Below are 15,294 nucleotides of genomic sequence, written 5' to 3' on the forward strand. Positions count from 1 at the left end.
GCCGTGGAGGACCTGGACGAGAGAAAAGATCTACGTTGATGTTTCTGGCCATGAAAATCAAACACGTCTTCTGCAGAATGCAGCCGTCAAGAATGGTAAGTGTAAAACTTACAATTGCAGTGTTTTAGAGGAATGCATGAGTGTGAAAAGAGTTGAAAATTATGAGTTCATATTTAGATATAGGAGAGAGATATAGGTATAGATATTTAAGATAAAGGCCTTCTGTTCAAATGTTTGGTCTGGTCAGTAAGATTTTATTTTAAAGAAATGAATACTTGTTTTCAGCCAGAATACATTCAGTTGATCAAAAGTGAAGGCAAAGACTTTATTTATTACAAAAGATTTTGATTACAAATGAATGTGGTTCTTTTGGTCTTTTAATTCATCAAAGAATACTGAAAAAATGTAATTCCACATTTGTATTACACAAAAAATATTAAGTAGCACAATCATTTTCAACATTAATATTAAGAAAAATTTCTTGAGCACCAAATCAGCATATTAAAATTATTTCTAAAGGATTATTCAGATTTGCTATCACATGAATAAAATGGGGAAAAGAATTCACAATACTATTTTTACTATAAATCCTTACCAACCCCACACTTTTATATTCATTCTGCGATTTCTCCTAAACTTATTCATAAACTTAAGTTTAATTTCAAATTTGGAAACTTGTACCTTTATATAAGTATTTATCTAAATTAAAATTTAGTTATTGCAAAAAAAAAAAATGTAATTTAAATAAATAATCTAGTTATTATTCTGTTTCTTTGTGAATAAAACAACTGACAATATAAATGAGCAATTATCGAAACATGACTAAATTAGACGAGTAAAAAAGATTCAGATGGAAGTGTGTACAGGCCTAAAGGGGTGATTTATCAAAAAACTGCATTTAACAGAGGCGTTGTTGTGTTATAAAAAAACGAATAATGAGTTTTGGAGAAATCAGAGAGTGACGTTTGATTAATCGTCGTGTGCAGGGGTCACCAAACCCCCACGCAACACCAAAGCCAACGCAAACAAAATGGGCTGTGAACCCGTCCCAACATGGCGCTGCGTGGGCGAGCGAGGCATAGAGGGCATAAGAGGGGCACAAAGGGAGGGGGCTGTTGGGACGGGGGGTACCAAACAACCCGCCGAAATAATCTACCATCTGCTATGAAGAATACACTTTATTAAAATGTGTATTTTTTTTAATCATTTTTAATATTTTCGCTATCATTTTTGGTCATATTTCTGCTATAACTGGTTGTCTTGTGAGTTATATAAGTATTCTGTCTTTCACAGCGCCAATTAACTTTTCCTGGTGAATAGCAGCACTGACACAATAGCAAGAAATTTTTGTGTCTGTAGGCGTAAGACAAAGGAAGCAAACATTTGCGCTGCCCCCAACAATTTTGAGAGTGAATAGATGTTTGGCTTTTGTGAGAAACATGCTATTCATTTAACAAGACACCTGAACTCACAGATCGTAATAACAGACTGAGCTGTCCAACACTTCAGTTAAACCCAAGTGAAATTTTGAACTAGAAGGCAACAGATTTTTGAACAGGTTTTTGCAGACGGCAAACATCTGATTCTCTGAATGACTGACAGCAAGCTGTTAAGAATCACTCAGACTGAATGTTGGAGGATGTTGCAGAGCTGATCAGGCACGCTATCAAACACCACATCAGAGATGACAGGAAGGGAAGTGTGTGTTTAATACTGAGGACCTGAATTCTCATTAATGAGACGTCATTACACACTACGGCTTTACAATTCCAGGTATAAAAACTCTTAAATACAAGGTTTGTTAGGGTTCTTAACTCAATTACAAAACTATTCATGCCAAAAAGGTTCTAAATAAGTGTTATAACGTTCCTGAGACTAACAAATACACACATACAATTAACTTTTTTGGCACAAAAAGTTCCTGAGGTTAAAAATTAAATTAATTAAATAAACAAACAAGCGAGGGAACGAGTGAAAAAAACACCTAAAACCGCAACTAAAAATGAAATATATAAACAAGAGAGGAAATTCGGGAAAGAAAAACACCTAAAAATGCATCCATTAAATTTAATAAACAAACGAGGGGAAAATAGCCAAAATTGCACCTAAAATGTCATTTAAATAAATAAATGAACCTTTTGGCACTAAAAAGATGATCAGACAGTCAAATAAATACAATACTCCACCAGATTTAAAAATAATAATACATTAATGTGCTATTTCAGTCTTAAGTGATACATTATTTATTGATCTGAACAGTTTAATTCACTTTTGGATGATGTTTCCAAATATGTGGAAGCCCGGTTTTGCCAGTATAGATGAATACAAATGTTTATGGCTTATTCTTTTCATATTAAATCTGACTAGGATCCGTTAAATAAGATCTTGAGAGCTGGGTTTTTGCACTGATGCGCAGAAGCTCAGTCAGCATGCAGAGCCGGTGCCTGTGGGCGAGTGAATGGGAACAGAGGCAGGGGGAGCCTGTACTGAAGCAGATGCAGATCTATTCAGAGAGGCTTCACTTGCGCTAGGACTCCATGGAGAAGGGGCTGTTCCATAGTGTGGGTGGCTATGAATTAGGCCTCAGTCGCACATACAGCAAACGCTCTGTTGCTCATGCTGCCACGGATCAAAATAGAACGTGGTGGCAGGAAAACAAAAAGTGACGAGAGGGATGATGAAGAGCCGAGGACGGCGTTGCGTGTGTCAGTCATACTAAGGGGGAACATAGAAGAATAAGATCTTCACTGTGAACGTTTAAGACATGAGTGGAATCTTGTATAACGTCAAATCGTATTCACTTTATAGCCCTTAATCCTGTAATTGTGGACAAATGTGGGCACAGAGGACTCAGGTGTGATCCTAATTTTTATTTATTAGAAATGTTATATCACTGTCTTCGATAAAGTTTTGTCTATCCATTTATGGTGTTTTTATTTTTTATTTTGGGGATATTTTTTGAATTTATTTACTTCAAAAAGTACCATATTTTCTATGTAAATAATGCTTATTTTTATGTTTTATTTTTTAATTTATTTTAACTACATTAAAATATCATTCCAATAAGTTCTTCGAGCTAAAACCTAAAGATGAAGTGACTTTGCTGTCACCTGGTGTCTTATTTTGGCTTTTTTTAGAATGCTCTAAATTACAGTTTTTCCTATTCATTTCTATGGGTGCCCATTTTTGACCCAAATACAAGATTATGGATGTTGTTGTTTTCTCACGCACTTAACATTGTAGAGTTGAGTAAAACAAAATGTGTGTGTTTAGGTGGCAAACTTAGGAAAAGTAGCCAAGTCTTGTACCGCTCAGATCAAGGGAAGTATTTTTTTTTTTTAAATAAATCAAAACTATTTTGCCCACATTTATCCAGAATACGGTTTTAGGGTTAAAAAAGTTGAAAATTGCTTTGATGAGCTTAACTTTAAAGCAATGTAAAAACATGTCAATGTCATAACTTATTGATCATATATATATATATATATATATATATATATATATATATATATATATTTTTACATTGTATTGTAGCCTATGCTATATATAGCTATCTAAATGCCTATCAAGTGACATTTGGAGACCAAATAAAATCTAATAGTGCTTGCAATGAGTTCTTTTTTTTAATCTTTCAAAATGCTGTGAAAGACGAAAATATAGGTAAATATTTAAATTGTTTGCAACCCCTAAACATTGCCAACCCAAAGTCTATTTTTCACTCAAAGATGTTTAATCACAATAGTCGTGACTTGTTATAGAGGAAAAAACGTTCTGTATATTAATACATATGTTTCCTTAACGCTCTAGAAACTAGAATAACTTTCCAACATATTCAAATATCACTTTCCTAAATCTCGTTTATTGCGGTTCTTCCGTGGGACGTGAGCTCGGCGCGGCTCGTTATTTTCCGTGTCGAGTTTCCCGGATGCGTCCCATATAAGGCAAAAGGGGCGTGTTTGAGATTTCCGGATAATATCCATTTATGGGATGCGTCGTAACCGGAATTCCTGATAATAACATGCAGCAAAAAGTTAACAACAATCATCTAACTGTTCACACAGACCACAAATATAGGCTAGCCTATTTAAATATAACAACAACATATCCAGAACATTTTTATTTAAAGAAAAGAATAGTAATGTCAGATTCAGAAATATTATGTCTAAAAAGAGAGGTCGTGTCATCACATGGCCAGAAGCAGAAAAAAAGAAAAAAGAAAAAAAGCCCAACCCGTTTTTCTGTCCTTTTATGGTCAGTGACGTCACTGGACATTGACAGGCGCTTCATAAATGCATTCTACGAGATAAAGTTTCACTTATTGCCGCGGCATATACTGAAGGGAGCTGATGAGCTCTAACAACCCCGATGCGTGCGTTTATGATGAAGTGGGCACGTTTATAACACATCAACTAGATCATAAAACGCTCTGAGAACAACTTAATAAAATTCAACCTGCTTTTTTTTTTTTAACAACGAGGATTAAAATGACAGCAACAGCTAGCAGAGATCAAATTAACGCGTCGCTACATGATTTAATGCGCTGTCTGCCATCACACATCTACTCTCTGGATGAAAGTCCCTCATCAGTGCCGATGGGATTCTCTGATGTTTGTTCTGAGCAGTTCAGTGAGGCGTCGGGAGGTAAGAATACTGTAGAGATGCTTGAATATTAAAATGAATAGTCACCATGGGCTGTTGCTCAATAACATTTTTTTTAGCAGTGCTTTATAAGTTAAATTCAAACAACTTGTTCAAAACTTAGGGTTGTTATTTTTAGTATAGATTTACAAAATATAAGTACCCTCAAATTCTTTTACAAAATATAAGTAAAACAGCATGCGTGACAATGACAGTACAACCTTCATTTAGGCTACTCTTGCCTTGCATGCCATGTTTTACTTATATTTTGTAAATGTATTATGCTGTCAAAACAATTAATCGGTAATAATCGCATCTAACAAAAGTTTTTGTTTACATATTATGTGTGTGTGTGTGTATATATATATATATATATATATATATATGTGAGTGTGTTAGTGTGTAGGCTATACACATATATCACTATAAAAAAGTTGCTGAAATTTTCTTAAGCACAATCAAAAGTAATTTCAAATTAATTCGTAAAAATGAGTGAAATCTTGTATAACTTGAAATATAAGTTGAAAATTGCAAACACAAAAACATGTTGTCACAACTTATTGATCGTAAATTTTTTAAATGAATATATTTATATGTATTTAGATATACACACACACAGCCATATACATATAAAATTAAACTTGTAAACAAAAACTTTTATGTTAGATGGAATTAATCAATTTTACAGCACTAAAATGTATACAGTTTATTACTGATTACAATTTGTTGTCAAACAATAGTTTGATGTATCTTTTACTTTTTTGTTGCTTTTATTGATTCCTTGTTTATTGTTTACTGTTTATATTGCGATGAAAAGCCTATAATATTCTGTTTAAGTCAGGTCATGTTGTCTCAAAAAGTGAACGGAAATGTTCAATAGCATTTTACTTGGGTATAAACTGACTTTCAAAAATTAACTCAAGAAACACTGGAGAAAAAAATCTGTGATAGGCTTTAGCCTCTTATAACAGGCCAATTAATTAAAACATTTATATCTTCAAAGATTTCTTCGAAGAAAAAAAAAGATATTTGCAGAACGATGTTAAGTTCACTTAAAGAAAACCTAAGCGGTAATAAAATTACTACTATATTTACATAAAGTATTCTTTAAAGTGTACTTTCATAAACAAAAATGGGTTAAAAGAAGTAATTAAGTCTACCTTAAGTTAACTTTTTCTTTAGTATTGCAACTATGCGATCCGTCCAATCAGAATACAGAGAAATATACTTTGCCACCTACATACCAACAATCTTTTAAAAATGAATAGCTGACTGAATATGTCTAGACTAGAGAAGATCCCACTCGGTGGAAACATGATTTGCGGGATATACATTTCACTTATAACGCAATAAGGAATTGCTCAATCTAAAAGTTTTGCTTTGACTTTTCCAGGTTGCTTGAGCACAGACTGCTTCAGTGTTGAAAAACGGGGCCTTGATCTGCCAGACCCGAGCAAGTTTTCTCCTGTCGCCTACACAGGAAAGATATCCATTGACGCACAAGGAAGTTGGAACCACGAAGGAATAATCAATTTTGTCAGTGCAGGAGTACAAGATAGGCCACCTTCCTCGGGATCATTCTCCACGGGCTCTCCCGCAGGTCCCACTCCAGACTGCTCCAAAATAGGCCAAACTCTTTCCAACATGGAGCATATATACACCGGCCCGCCCCCTTACACCTGTAGTGCCGATGGATACCAGGACCCCTCGGCCTACCTATCAGCCACCACGTGCCCCATAACATACGCCACTCCGTCGTACTCGGCCCCAAAGTCAACCCTAGACGGGGCGCTTTTCTCCATCATTCCCGACTATGGAGGTTTCTATCAGACCAGCAACAGCCAAAGGGACAACATGGCTGCATTTCAGGACATTAAGCCATTTTCGTGCTCTTTGGAGTCTATTCGAGTCCCACCACCTCTGACTCCCTTGAACACCATTAGGAATTTCACTCTGGCGTGTCCGGTTGACGGGTCAAGGCCGCCTATGGACGGTCACGGCACCAATCCGCAAAACGTCCCACTCAGGCCAATACTGCGGCCACGGAAATACCCGAACCGACCGTGCAAGACGCCGGTCCACGAGCGCCCGTATCCCTGTCCGGCGGAGGGATGCGACCGGAGGTTCTCGCGCTCGGATGAGCTCACGCGTCACGTCCGCATCCACACCGGACACAAGCCGTTTCAGTGCCGCATCTGCATGCGCAGCTTCAGCCGGAGCGACCACCTCACGACTCACATACGCACACACACGGGCGAGAAGCCCTTCTCCTGCGACTTCTGCGGCAGAAGGTTCGCGAGGAGTGACGAGCGAAGGAGGCACACAAAAATCCACCAGAGACAGAAAGATAAAAAGGTGTCGGCGCCCCCTCACAGCTCGAGCGCCGATGCTACAGTGATGTGAACTAACAGTCCAAGTTCTGACTGCTGGGTTAGTCGTTGCCCCAGTTAAACCTGGAACTATCGCTGTGTTTGTGTGCGCAGAGATACAAAGGCAGCTTATGAATTAAGTGTTGAATGTGGTTTGTTTGTAGGCTAGCTAGACAACGTCCTTATCACAGAATATTTCATGTGGTTCAAAATGCAGTTGTTCTGAGATAGTGTTTACAGTGAGTATTTTTATTACTGTTGAACTTGTGTGTCTTAATAAATTGTAATAAACGCAAAGTCTATTTTCTGAGAATCAGCTTTCCAGTGAGAGTGACAAGTGCCGCATGGTATTGCAAGGTTTGACCACTAGAGGTCACGATTGAGAAACAAATGTGTGCAGCTATACGATTAAATATTAGGTCCATATACAGATACACTTCTGTTCAAACTGTTATATTTAGCAACGGTGCGTTAAATTGATCTAACATTAATAATAATAAATGTTTCATGAGCAGCAAATCATATTAGAATAATTTCTGATGGATCATGTGACAATGAAGACGAGTAATTATGCTGAAAATTCAGCTTTGCATCACAAGAAGTAATTACATTTTAAAATAGAAAAGGTATTTTAAAATGTAATAATATTTCACAATATTATTGTTTTTTTCCTGCATTTTTGATCTCATAAATGCCGCTGTGGTGCCCATAAGAGACGACTTTCGAAAATGATTTTCTAAATAATCTAAAAATGTATTTAAATAAATCAACAAGACCAGTTACCATTGCATCTTTTATTAGTTTTTAAGTTTACTAAAGGGAAAACAGAACTTTAGTTTCTTATGTAAAATCAATGTTACAATCTTCATAATATTTTTAAAGTTTCATTTTTCCATTCTTCTTTTTTTTTTTTTTTTTACTTACATCTTGGCTAAGTGCTTTATCAGATTCCAGCTCTGTTCAACTATCGTGAAGCCTTTGTTAAACCTAATCACACATCTGCAACAAATATTTAAATATTTATCACATGCTGTGTGACTCCAGGCAACAGACCAGTAAAGAACAGAACTGATCTTTAGTTAAATCTGCACAAAAATAATAACCAAACAGCAGCAGTGGATTGACACAGGCATTTCAAATAACCATCTGTCTTGATAAAAGTACCCATTCTGACGTATTAAAGGGACAGTTCACCCAAAAATGAAAATGTCATTATTTACTCACCCTCATGTTGTTCCAAACCTGTATGAGTTTCTTTCTTCAACACAAAAGACGATATTGACATGTTTTTTTTTTCCTACTATAGAAGTCAATGGCTACCGTCAATTATCTGGTTACCAACAAATTCAAATTGGTTTGGAACAACATGAGGCTGAGTAAGGCATGGCAAAAGTTTCATTTTCAGGTGAACTACACCTTTAAGAAAATAACATACAATCTCTTGAGTGCTTCAGAGGGACACTTTAGGCCCTGGGTAAGGTTCTCCACCACACCAGAATTCACTAGGCTGTGGTATTTCCATAAGCCACAGATCACCCTGTTCCTGGGCTTGACTATTCCTATCAGCAGCGTCTGAATGAGCATGTACAACTTTATAATAGTGGCAGTCTCTCCCTTTGTCCGGCTCATATGGCGGCGCTAAGATGTCAATGAAAGCTGTGGGTCCGTCAACAGCGTCTATTTGGTGGATATTGTCCTTGTGTGGCGACAGCACACACGGGCCGCTGTCCTCCGTGTATTCCCCCACAGATCGCAGCACTGAAGGCCGTAAAGAGCTCCTCTGGAAGGGCATCAGTGGAGGGTTGAACTGCACCCCGCTGGTTCCCTCTCTAGGTTTATCCAGCCTGTCGAAACAGCTGATTCGTGCTTTTCCGTAGATCACTTTCAGCATGCCGTACATTCCCGGGTGATCATGCAGGGGTATAAAAGCACCAGCTTTTAATAGGAACACCCCCATGCTGAAGGTGTCGGTCTCGTAGATGTGCATGTATGTGGCGGGAGGTGCGAGACGCTGAGGCGGCATCATCGACGCGCTCTCGACGCTCCGCGGTACAATCTTCAAATCGGCCGCTCTGACCTCCGCTAACAGGTTTATCAGCTTGCTTTGATTTTCCAAGAACACTTTATTGTGTTCTCCGACAATAGAGGGGTTTCGGAAAGTCGTAAGGGCCTGTTTGGCGATTTTTTGGACAGTGGAAGTCATATTGTCTCGTGGCATCATCACACAAGTGTCCAGCGGCAACTTGCCTTTCAACTTCACGCGCCGCTTTTAACGCGCTACAACTCGTAATTCAGAGATTAGCTACCTTCTTATTTGGGCCGTCAATGTGTAAAAGCTTAAGCAGACCTCCAGGAATACCGTTGGACCGAGCCATACCTGGTCATGATTACTCCATTTACAGGCAATCGATTCACACGTACGCTATGCGTCACACAGAGAATTATGGGAAATGTAGTGTTTTACTATTATGTAGCTGAGGAGATGAAGCTACACGAACCATTTTAGAAACTTGTGCTTTTTATAGCTGTAAACTTTAATCAATCTGGTCTGTCACGAATAAAATATCTTTGTAAAGACCTATACGGACGCTTTAAGAGACGTTACACTTAAACCGGTTACTACAACTCCCATAACACTTGCTCTTCAAGGGGCAACGACACTTCGGTCCTTCACCACTCAGAGAAAACCATGGAGAAAACTCACGCTTTGAAAAGTGTGGGTTTAGGCTACTGTGAGTAAAAAGTATTTTCACACCTAAAAGTATAAATATTATTCCGTTGAATGCAATATATCAAACCAAATGTAGGCTACAGTTCAGTTTAAATAGTTTATATTAGCTTGTTCTATATCAAATTCAAAGTTACAACATAAATAATTTGTTTATTATTGGATTTATTTTCCAAGTATGATTGTATTCTCAAAACATTCCAAAAATAGAGTTCACTCTCAACTCAAGAATTAGTATGACCTAAATTAATTGAATGAATTGCTTTCTGGCTCAAACATAAGAGCACATGAAAATAAAAACTTGAACATTATGACATACAACATAATGGACTTCAATTAATGCTGTCTGGTTCCATTGTTCTTCAAAATGTGTGTAGCCTATATGTGTTCGGGATAGTTATGCCCAGATAGTACTCCTCACAATATTTGTTATTTAATTTATTGTTACTCAAATCAAATTCCAAGTTATGCAAGAAATCAATGCATGATTGACTGCAACGGCAAATGATGAAACTATGATCTCATTATCAGTGCAGAAACAGACCGTTGACACTCTGGCTGTTGCCCGACCAATCATGACTCACAAACATGTTTGTATGACATTGTTTTAAAATATATATTTATAAGAGACATGGACAGTTTAGTCACCTGTAGTCACTGACATTGTTTTAAAATATATATTTATAGAGAAAGGACAGTTTAGTCATCTGTGGTCATGTTGTTATTCCCAAATACTTTGCCTAATCATTTGTTGGCATACACTTAAAAGCAGAGCATCTATAAAAAGCTAACGCTATGGAACAGGATGCAACACCACCGCCTACTCCAGTCTTCTGAGCTTGTAAAATAACACTTGTGTGTGAATCACAATATGACTGTGAAGAAACATTTTTGATGACATCATGATGCTCTATGTCATCTGAATTCACACCAGACATTAATAAATGCATAAACTCTAGTCCTCGTTATGTTGATACACATATCATGACTGAATAACACATTTAGCTACGCAAACAAGTCAAATAATATGTCTGCTTATTCACTATTTCTCTCTCCTCCGAATAATGTGGCTTGTAAACTTGCTTCATAGCCAACTCAAACAAGTATAGCCCCCTCAGTCAGTTTATTTATCTTTGCAGTGAACTTCTGACTAAACTTCTTATCCTGAGAAAAGTGGATTTTGAAGGGTATATCGCCATAGACTTCCATTCATTCTGCACTCATCCTGTGAGCGCCCTCATATGGACCCAGAGTGGAACTGCAACCAGTTCAGAACCCGAAAGTTTGCCGAGAGTGAGAGCGGCCTCCGTCAGACAAAAACCTTATGAAAAAAAATGTATACTAGCTCTAAGAACTTATTGGAATGATATTTTAATGTAGTTAAAAAAATAAAACATAAAATAAGCATACTTTACATAGAAAATATGGTACTTTTTGAAGTAAATGAATTCAAAAATACCCCCAAAATAACAATAAAAAACACCATAAATGAATAGACAAAACTTTATCAAAGACAGCGATATAACATTTATAATAAATAAAAATTAGGATCACACCTGAGTCCTCTGTGCCCACATTTGTCCACAATTACAGGATTAAGGGCTATAAAGTGAATATGGTTTGAGGGCTGCTCCTAATTCAGGGTTTTTAATAATTGCACAAATACAAGAAGCTCTTCACAGAGATCCTAAAATCAGTTTTGCATAGATGTTAAAATTGAGGATATCCCTCTAGTGCTCATCCACAAAATGTAAAGGCGGACTATGTAAAACTAAAACATTATAAGAACAAAAAACAGTAAAAAAAAAAGTGCATCTCATCAAATGAGTGACCATTCAGATGCCACAAGAGATGGATAACAGACAAAGCATTAACAAATCAGTTTTTAATGATCAATTCTAGTCACATTTATTATTCAGAATATCACGTACAGCAGCAAAGATAGCGCGAGACTTCAAATCTCACAGTATCACACGTGTAACACAGACAACAATGTTCCGAGAGAAAGGCACAAACATTAAGATAAATCTAGAGAAAACATTAAAACATCAGCTCAAAGTTTACTCATTATTATCAAGAAACACCAAACAATAGAACCAAAAAAGTTGTTATTCTTCTGATTGTCATCTTTAATGGCCTACTTACACTTCTAGAGCCCAACCTAATTCACAGAAAGGAAATTCACACTTGTATTAATATTAGGGATGCATCGGTATACAATTTTTTGGCTAAATGACCTAATCAAATTGATACTGACAAAAAAGCCAATTTGATATGGCCACCCATACTGTATACTGTGAAATTCAAACCTGATATTGATAAAATATTGACATTATTATTGTATTGAAAGTATTGAAATACGGTAGATAAGCAACTAATGCTATACTAATCTTATTTTTAGCATCATCCTCAGTCCGTCCATAATATTAGTTGGGAGTTGGGACTAATAATGAGACAATAAACACTGTCTCGGATCACATCTATAATGCAGATCATTTCGAAAATAAAAATAAGAGTGAATTTGGTCGAGCCCTATTATGTCTAGTTTGACCCTAGTGTCCTCTAATGTTTTCTGTACAGTATACAGTTCCTCCCATCATGAAAGTATTGTCACATATTGCACAAGCCACTGGATAAAGCATTATAGCATGCTCACTCACGATAAAATACTGATGGATGTGAATGATCTCATGCTCACACAGCACTACAGTACTTCAGATCTCCTTCTAAGTAAACACAACATATCAAGTAATACAGAAACTGGAAGGAAGCGCAAAAAAACTAAATAAGATTGTAATCACAGTGTCAGAACTGAGCACACAATGGAGTGGATGACACTGCCACCACTGAACAAAACATCACAAACAGAGGTTAAAGGTGCCCTATGTCATTTTGTTTGAGTGTACTAAAGCATAAAAACACCATAATGTTTGCAGAGATGTAGGAAACATGCTAAGTTCAAATACTTGTTTCTTTGAGAAACAATCCTACAGCCAGTTATTCTACTTTGTAATCAGTGTCAGAATGTCTGTTTTTGTTTTGGTCCGTGTGATCCCGCCCGCTGCTGATTTACCCAATAGTATTTCGACACTCCGGGTTGCCAGTTGGCAGAAAACACAGAGATCGCAAATTCTACCCGACCTAAAAAGCCTTGGCAATAAAAACATTGCAAACATATACATCAACTTAAAGGTACAATATGCAGGATCTTTCGCCACCAGGGGTCGCTAACCTCTTACAATAACAAAGGCGTATATTAATGGTGTATATTCTGCATTAACTGGAATTATGGATCTTGTCGTCAAGCTGATGGATCTTTTATGGATTTTTTTTAACATTTTTAACATGACTGTGGTGTGAAGTAAAAGTATATGGCGTTTTATAAATGTATATAGAAAATAAATATTTGAGTTATTGAAATTAAAAAAGTCTGAGCTTTTTTTTAATGCAAAAATAAAATCGGAATCGACTAAAATCGGTATCGGCAGGTCAAACTCAATGGAAATCTCTATATATAACATTGGCCTTGTGGTTTTGGGATATTTTACTGCAAAAATCCTGCATATTGTACCTTTAAGGCTCGTCGCTTCCAATTGTCAATTATGCACATTTTTGTTGTCTGTCCTCAATCTGGCAACCCATTTGAGTGTGGAGACTGAGAAGGACCGGAAAGGAGAAACAACCCTCTCCAATATTTGCAGTACCCTTTAAAACAAGAATTATAACTAGCTGTTTTTATACTCTCATCTTCTAAACTCAAAATTTGTTTGTTTTTTTGTATATTTTTAAGGTAAATGTCTCGCACGCAAAGCTGAGAGGTCCTATTTAGCTGGTCACATGCAACTGGTACAATAATATGTGAAAAACATCGGAGCCGTCGCTGAAATGTTAGCAAATGCCCTCGTTTGGCTTTCCCCCCCAAAACAGACGGTTTTCATATGAGACTTAATGTGGTGTGGGTAAGATCTACCCTGCATCTGACACACTACTTACTAGTATTTAAAAAACAATTCATCAATCTTGAAGTCAAAGTCAAATGAAGGGTCGACCCAAATACATGCATGTACTGGTCCTTTATCGATAAACACTGCATCAAACTCTACCAAAAACACTACCCTGTTCCTCCAATCTGTTTTATGGACACTACCCTCATCATACATAAAATTATATTTCACGTTATACCGTAAATGTCAGTATTTCTTGTACATTACCATAACAATGACATCAGGACTTTGGTAATTACTTAAAGTAGTTTTACTACTATTCTCTGAATTGTTTCACAGCTCTGCCAAAGATGAGAATAAGTGCTACTGCTCCAGTTATACTGAAATGCTCAATTTTAAAGTCTATGAAGAGGTTAAAGGGGTCATGACATGAGAAATCAATTTTTCTTTGATATTTTTACATATATGAAAGAAAAAAAAAGAAACACTGAAACATTTCTCAAAATATAGTAAATATAGTAACCGAATTTTCCTTTTGGGTGAACTATCACTTTAAATCAAAGTACATTCTTTGTCAGAATTGTTTCACAGTTCAGTCAAAGTGCTATTGCTCCAGTTGTACAGAATAGCAAGAAGGATCTTTTATCAAACTACTTGGCAATGAATTTAAGAACACTTAAGAACATCTATACATATTTCGATAGCTGCATGTTTTAAAACAAAAGAGATCTTCAGTTGACTTTCTCTATTAAAGTTTCTCCTGTTTTAAGTTTCTAATGAGGCTGGCTAACAAGCAGGGAAACATATTCATCCCTTTGAAATGTAGCACCACTATTTCAAATACACAACGGTACCTTCAAAAGTAAATCATTTAGATATTTGCTACATACATTTGCTTCTTGCTGAAACAGTGCATTTTCTATGAGAGAAAGATAATATCATTTAGATAATATAACTACATTCATTTTCCTGAACAGTAGTTTCAGTTAGAAAACAAGCTTGTGACATTACTTACTAGGTTATAGCTCAATTTTAAGTAAGCAGCCTATAATAACAGCTTTATATATTTAAATTAAAGGGCAGTTTCACCTTGTGTTCATACTAGAGCCAATCTTATGCAAATAGTTCACAGATGGACCATAATCACATTTAAAGGAGTAGTTCACTTTTTTTTAAAAAAAAAACCTTTGCTGATAATTTACTCACCCCCATGTCATCCAAGATGTCCATGTCTTTCTTTCTTCAGTCGAAAAGAAATGAAAGTTTTTGATGAAAACATTCCAGGATTTTCTCCATTTTATGGACTTTACTGGGAACCAAACGGTTCAAGGTCCAAATGAGAGTTTCAGTGCAGCTTCAAAGGGCTTTAAACGACACCAGACGATGAATAAGGGTCTTATCTAGCGAAACGATCGCTCATTTAAAAAAAAATACAAAAGTTTAAGTTTTATAAGCTCAAATGCTCGCCTTGCTCTGATCTGTGATGCGCGTTCGTGACTCTCCTGTTCGAACTCGTTCATCAAAATGAACAAATCTTTTTTCGAGTCATTTGGTTCATTCAATGGACGAAATGACTCAAAAAAAGATTTGTTCATTTTGATGAACGAGTTCGAAC

General features: G+C 36.5%; 2 protein-coding genes across 2 annotated transcripts; one reads left to right on the top strand and one right to left on the bottom strand.

Moving 5' to 3' along the window:
* The first annotated feature begins 4,306 nt into the window (after positions 1 to 4,306).
* egr2a (early growth response 2a) lies at positions 4,307 to 8,197 on the top strand. Its single transcript, XM_039666558.2, has 2 exons — positions 4,307 to 4,641; positions 6,032 to 8,197. Exons 1-2 carry the CDS (start codon positions 4,485 to 4,487, stop codon positions 7,039 to 7,041), a joined length of 1,167 nt encoding a protein of 388 aa, XP_039522492.1. The 5' UTR covers positions 4,307 to 4,484; the 3' UTR covers positions 7,042 to 8,197.
* Positions 7,881 to 9,228, bottom strand: adob (2-aminoethanethiol dioxygenase b). Its single transcript, XM_039666546.2, has one exon. The coding sequence runs from the start codon at positions 9,226 to 9,228 to the stop codon at positions 8,458 to 8,460; it is 771 nt and encodes a 256-aa protein (XP_039522480.1). The 3' UTR covers positions 7,881 to 8,457.
* Positions 9,229 to 15,294: the final 6,066 nt, after the last annotated feature.

Source organism: Pimephales promelas, chromosome 15 (assembly GCF_988280905.1).
Source record: "Pimephales promelas chromosome 15, fPimPro1.hap1.1, whole genome shotgun sequence".
Lineage (NCBI taxonomy): Eukaryota > Metazoa > Chordata > Actinopteri > Cypriniformes > Leuciscidae > Pimephales > Pimephales promelas.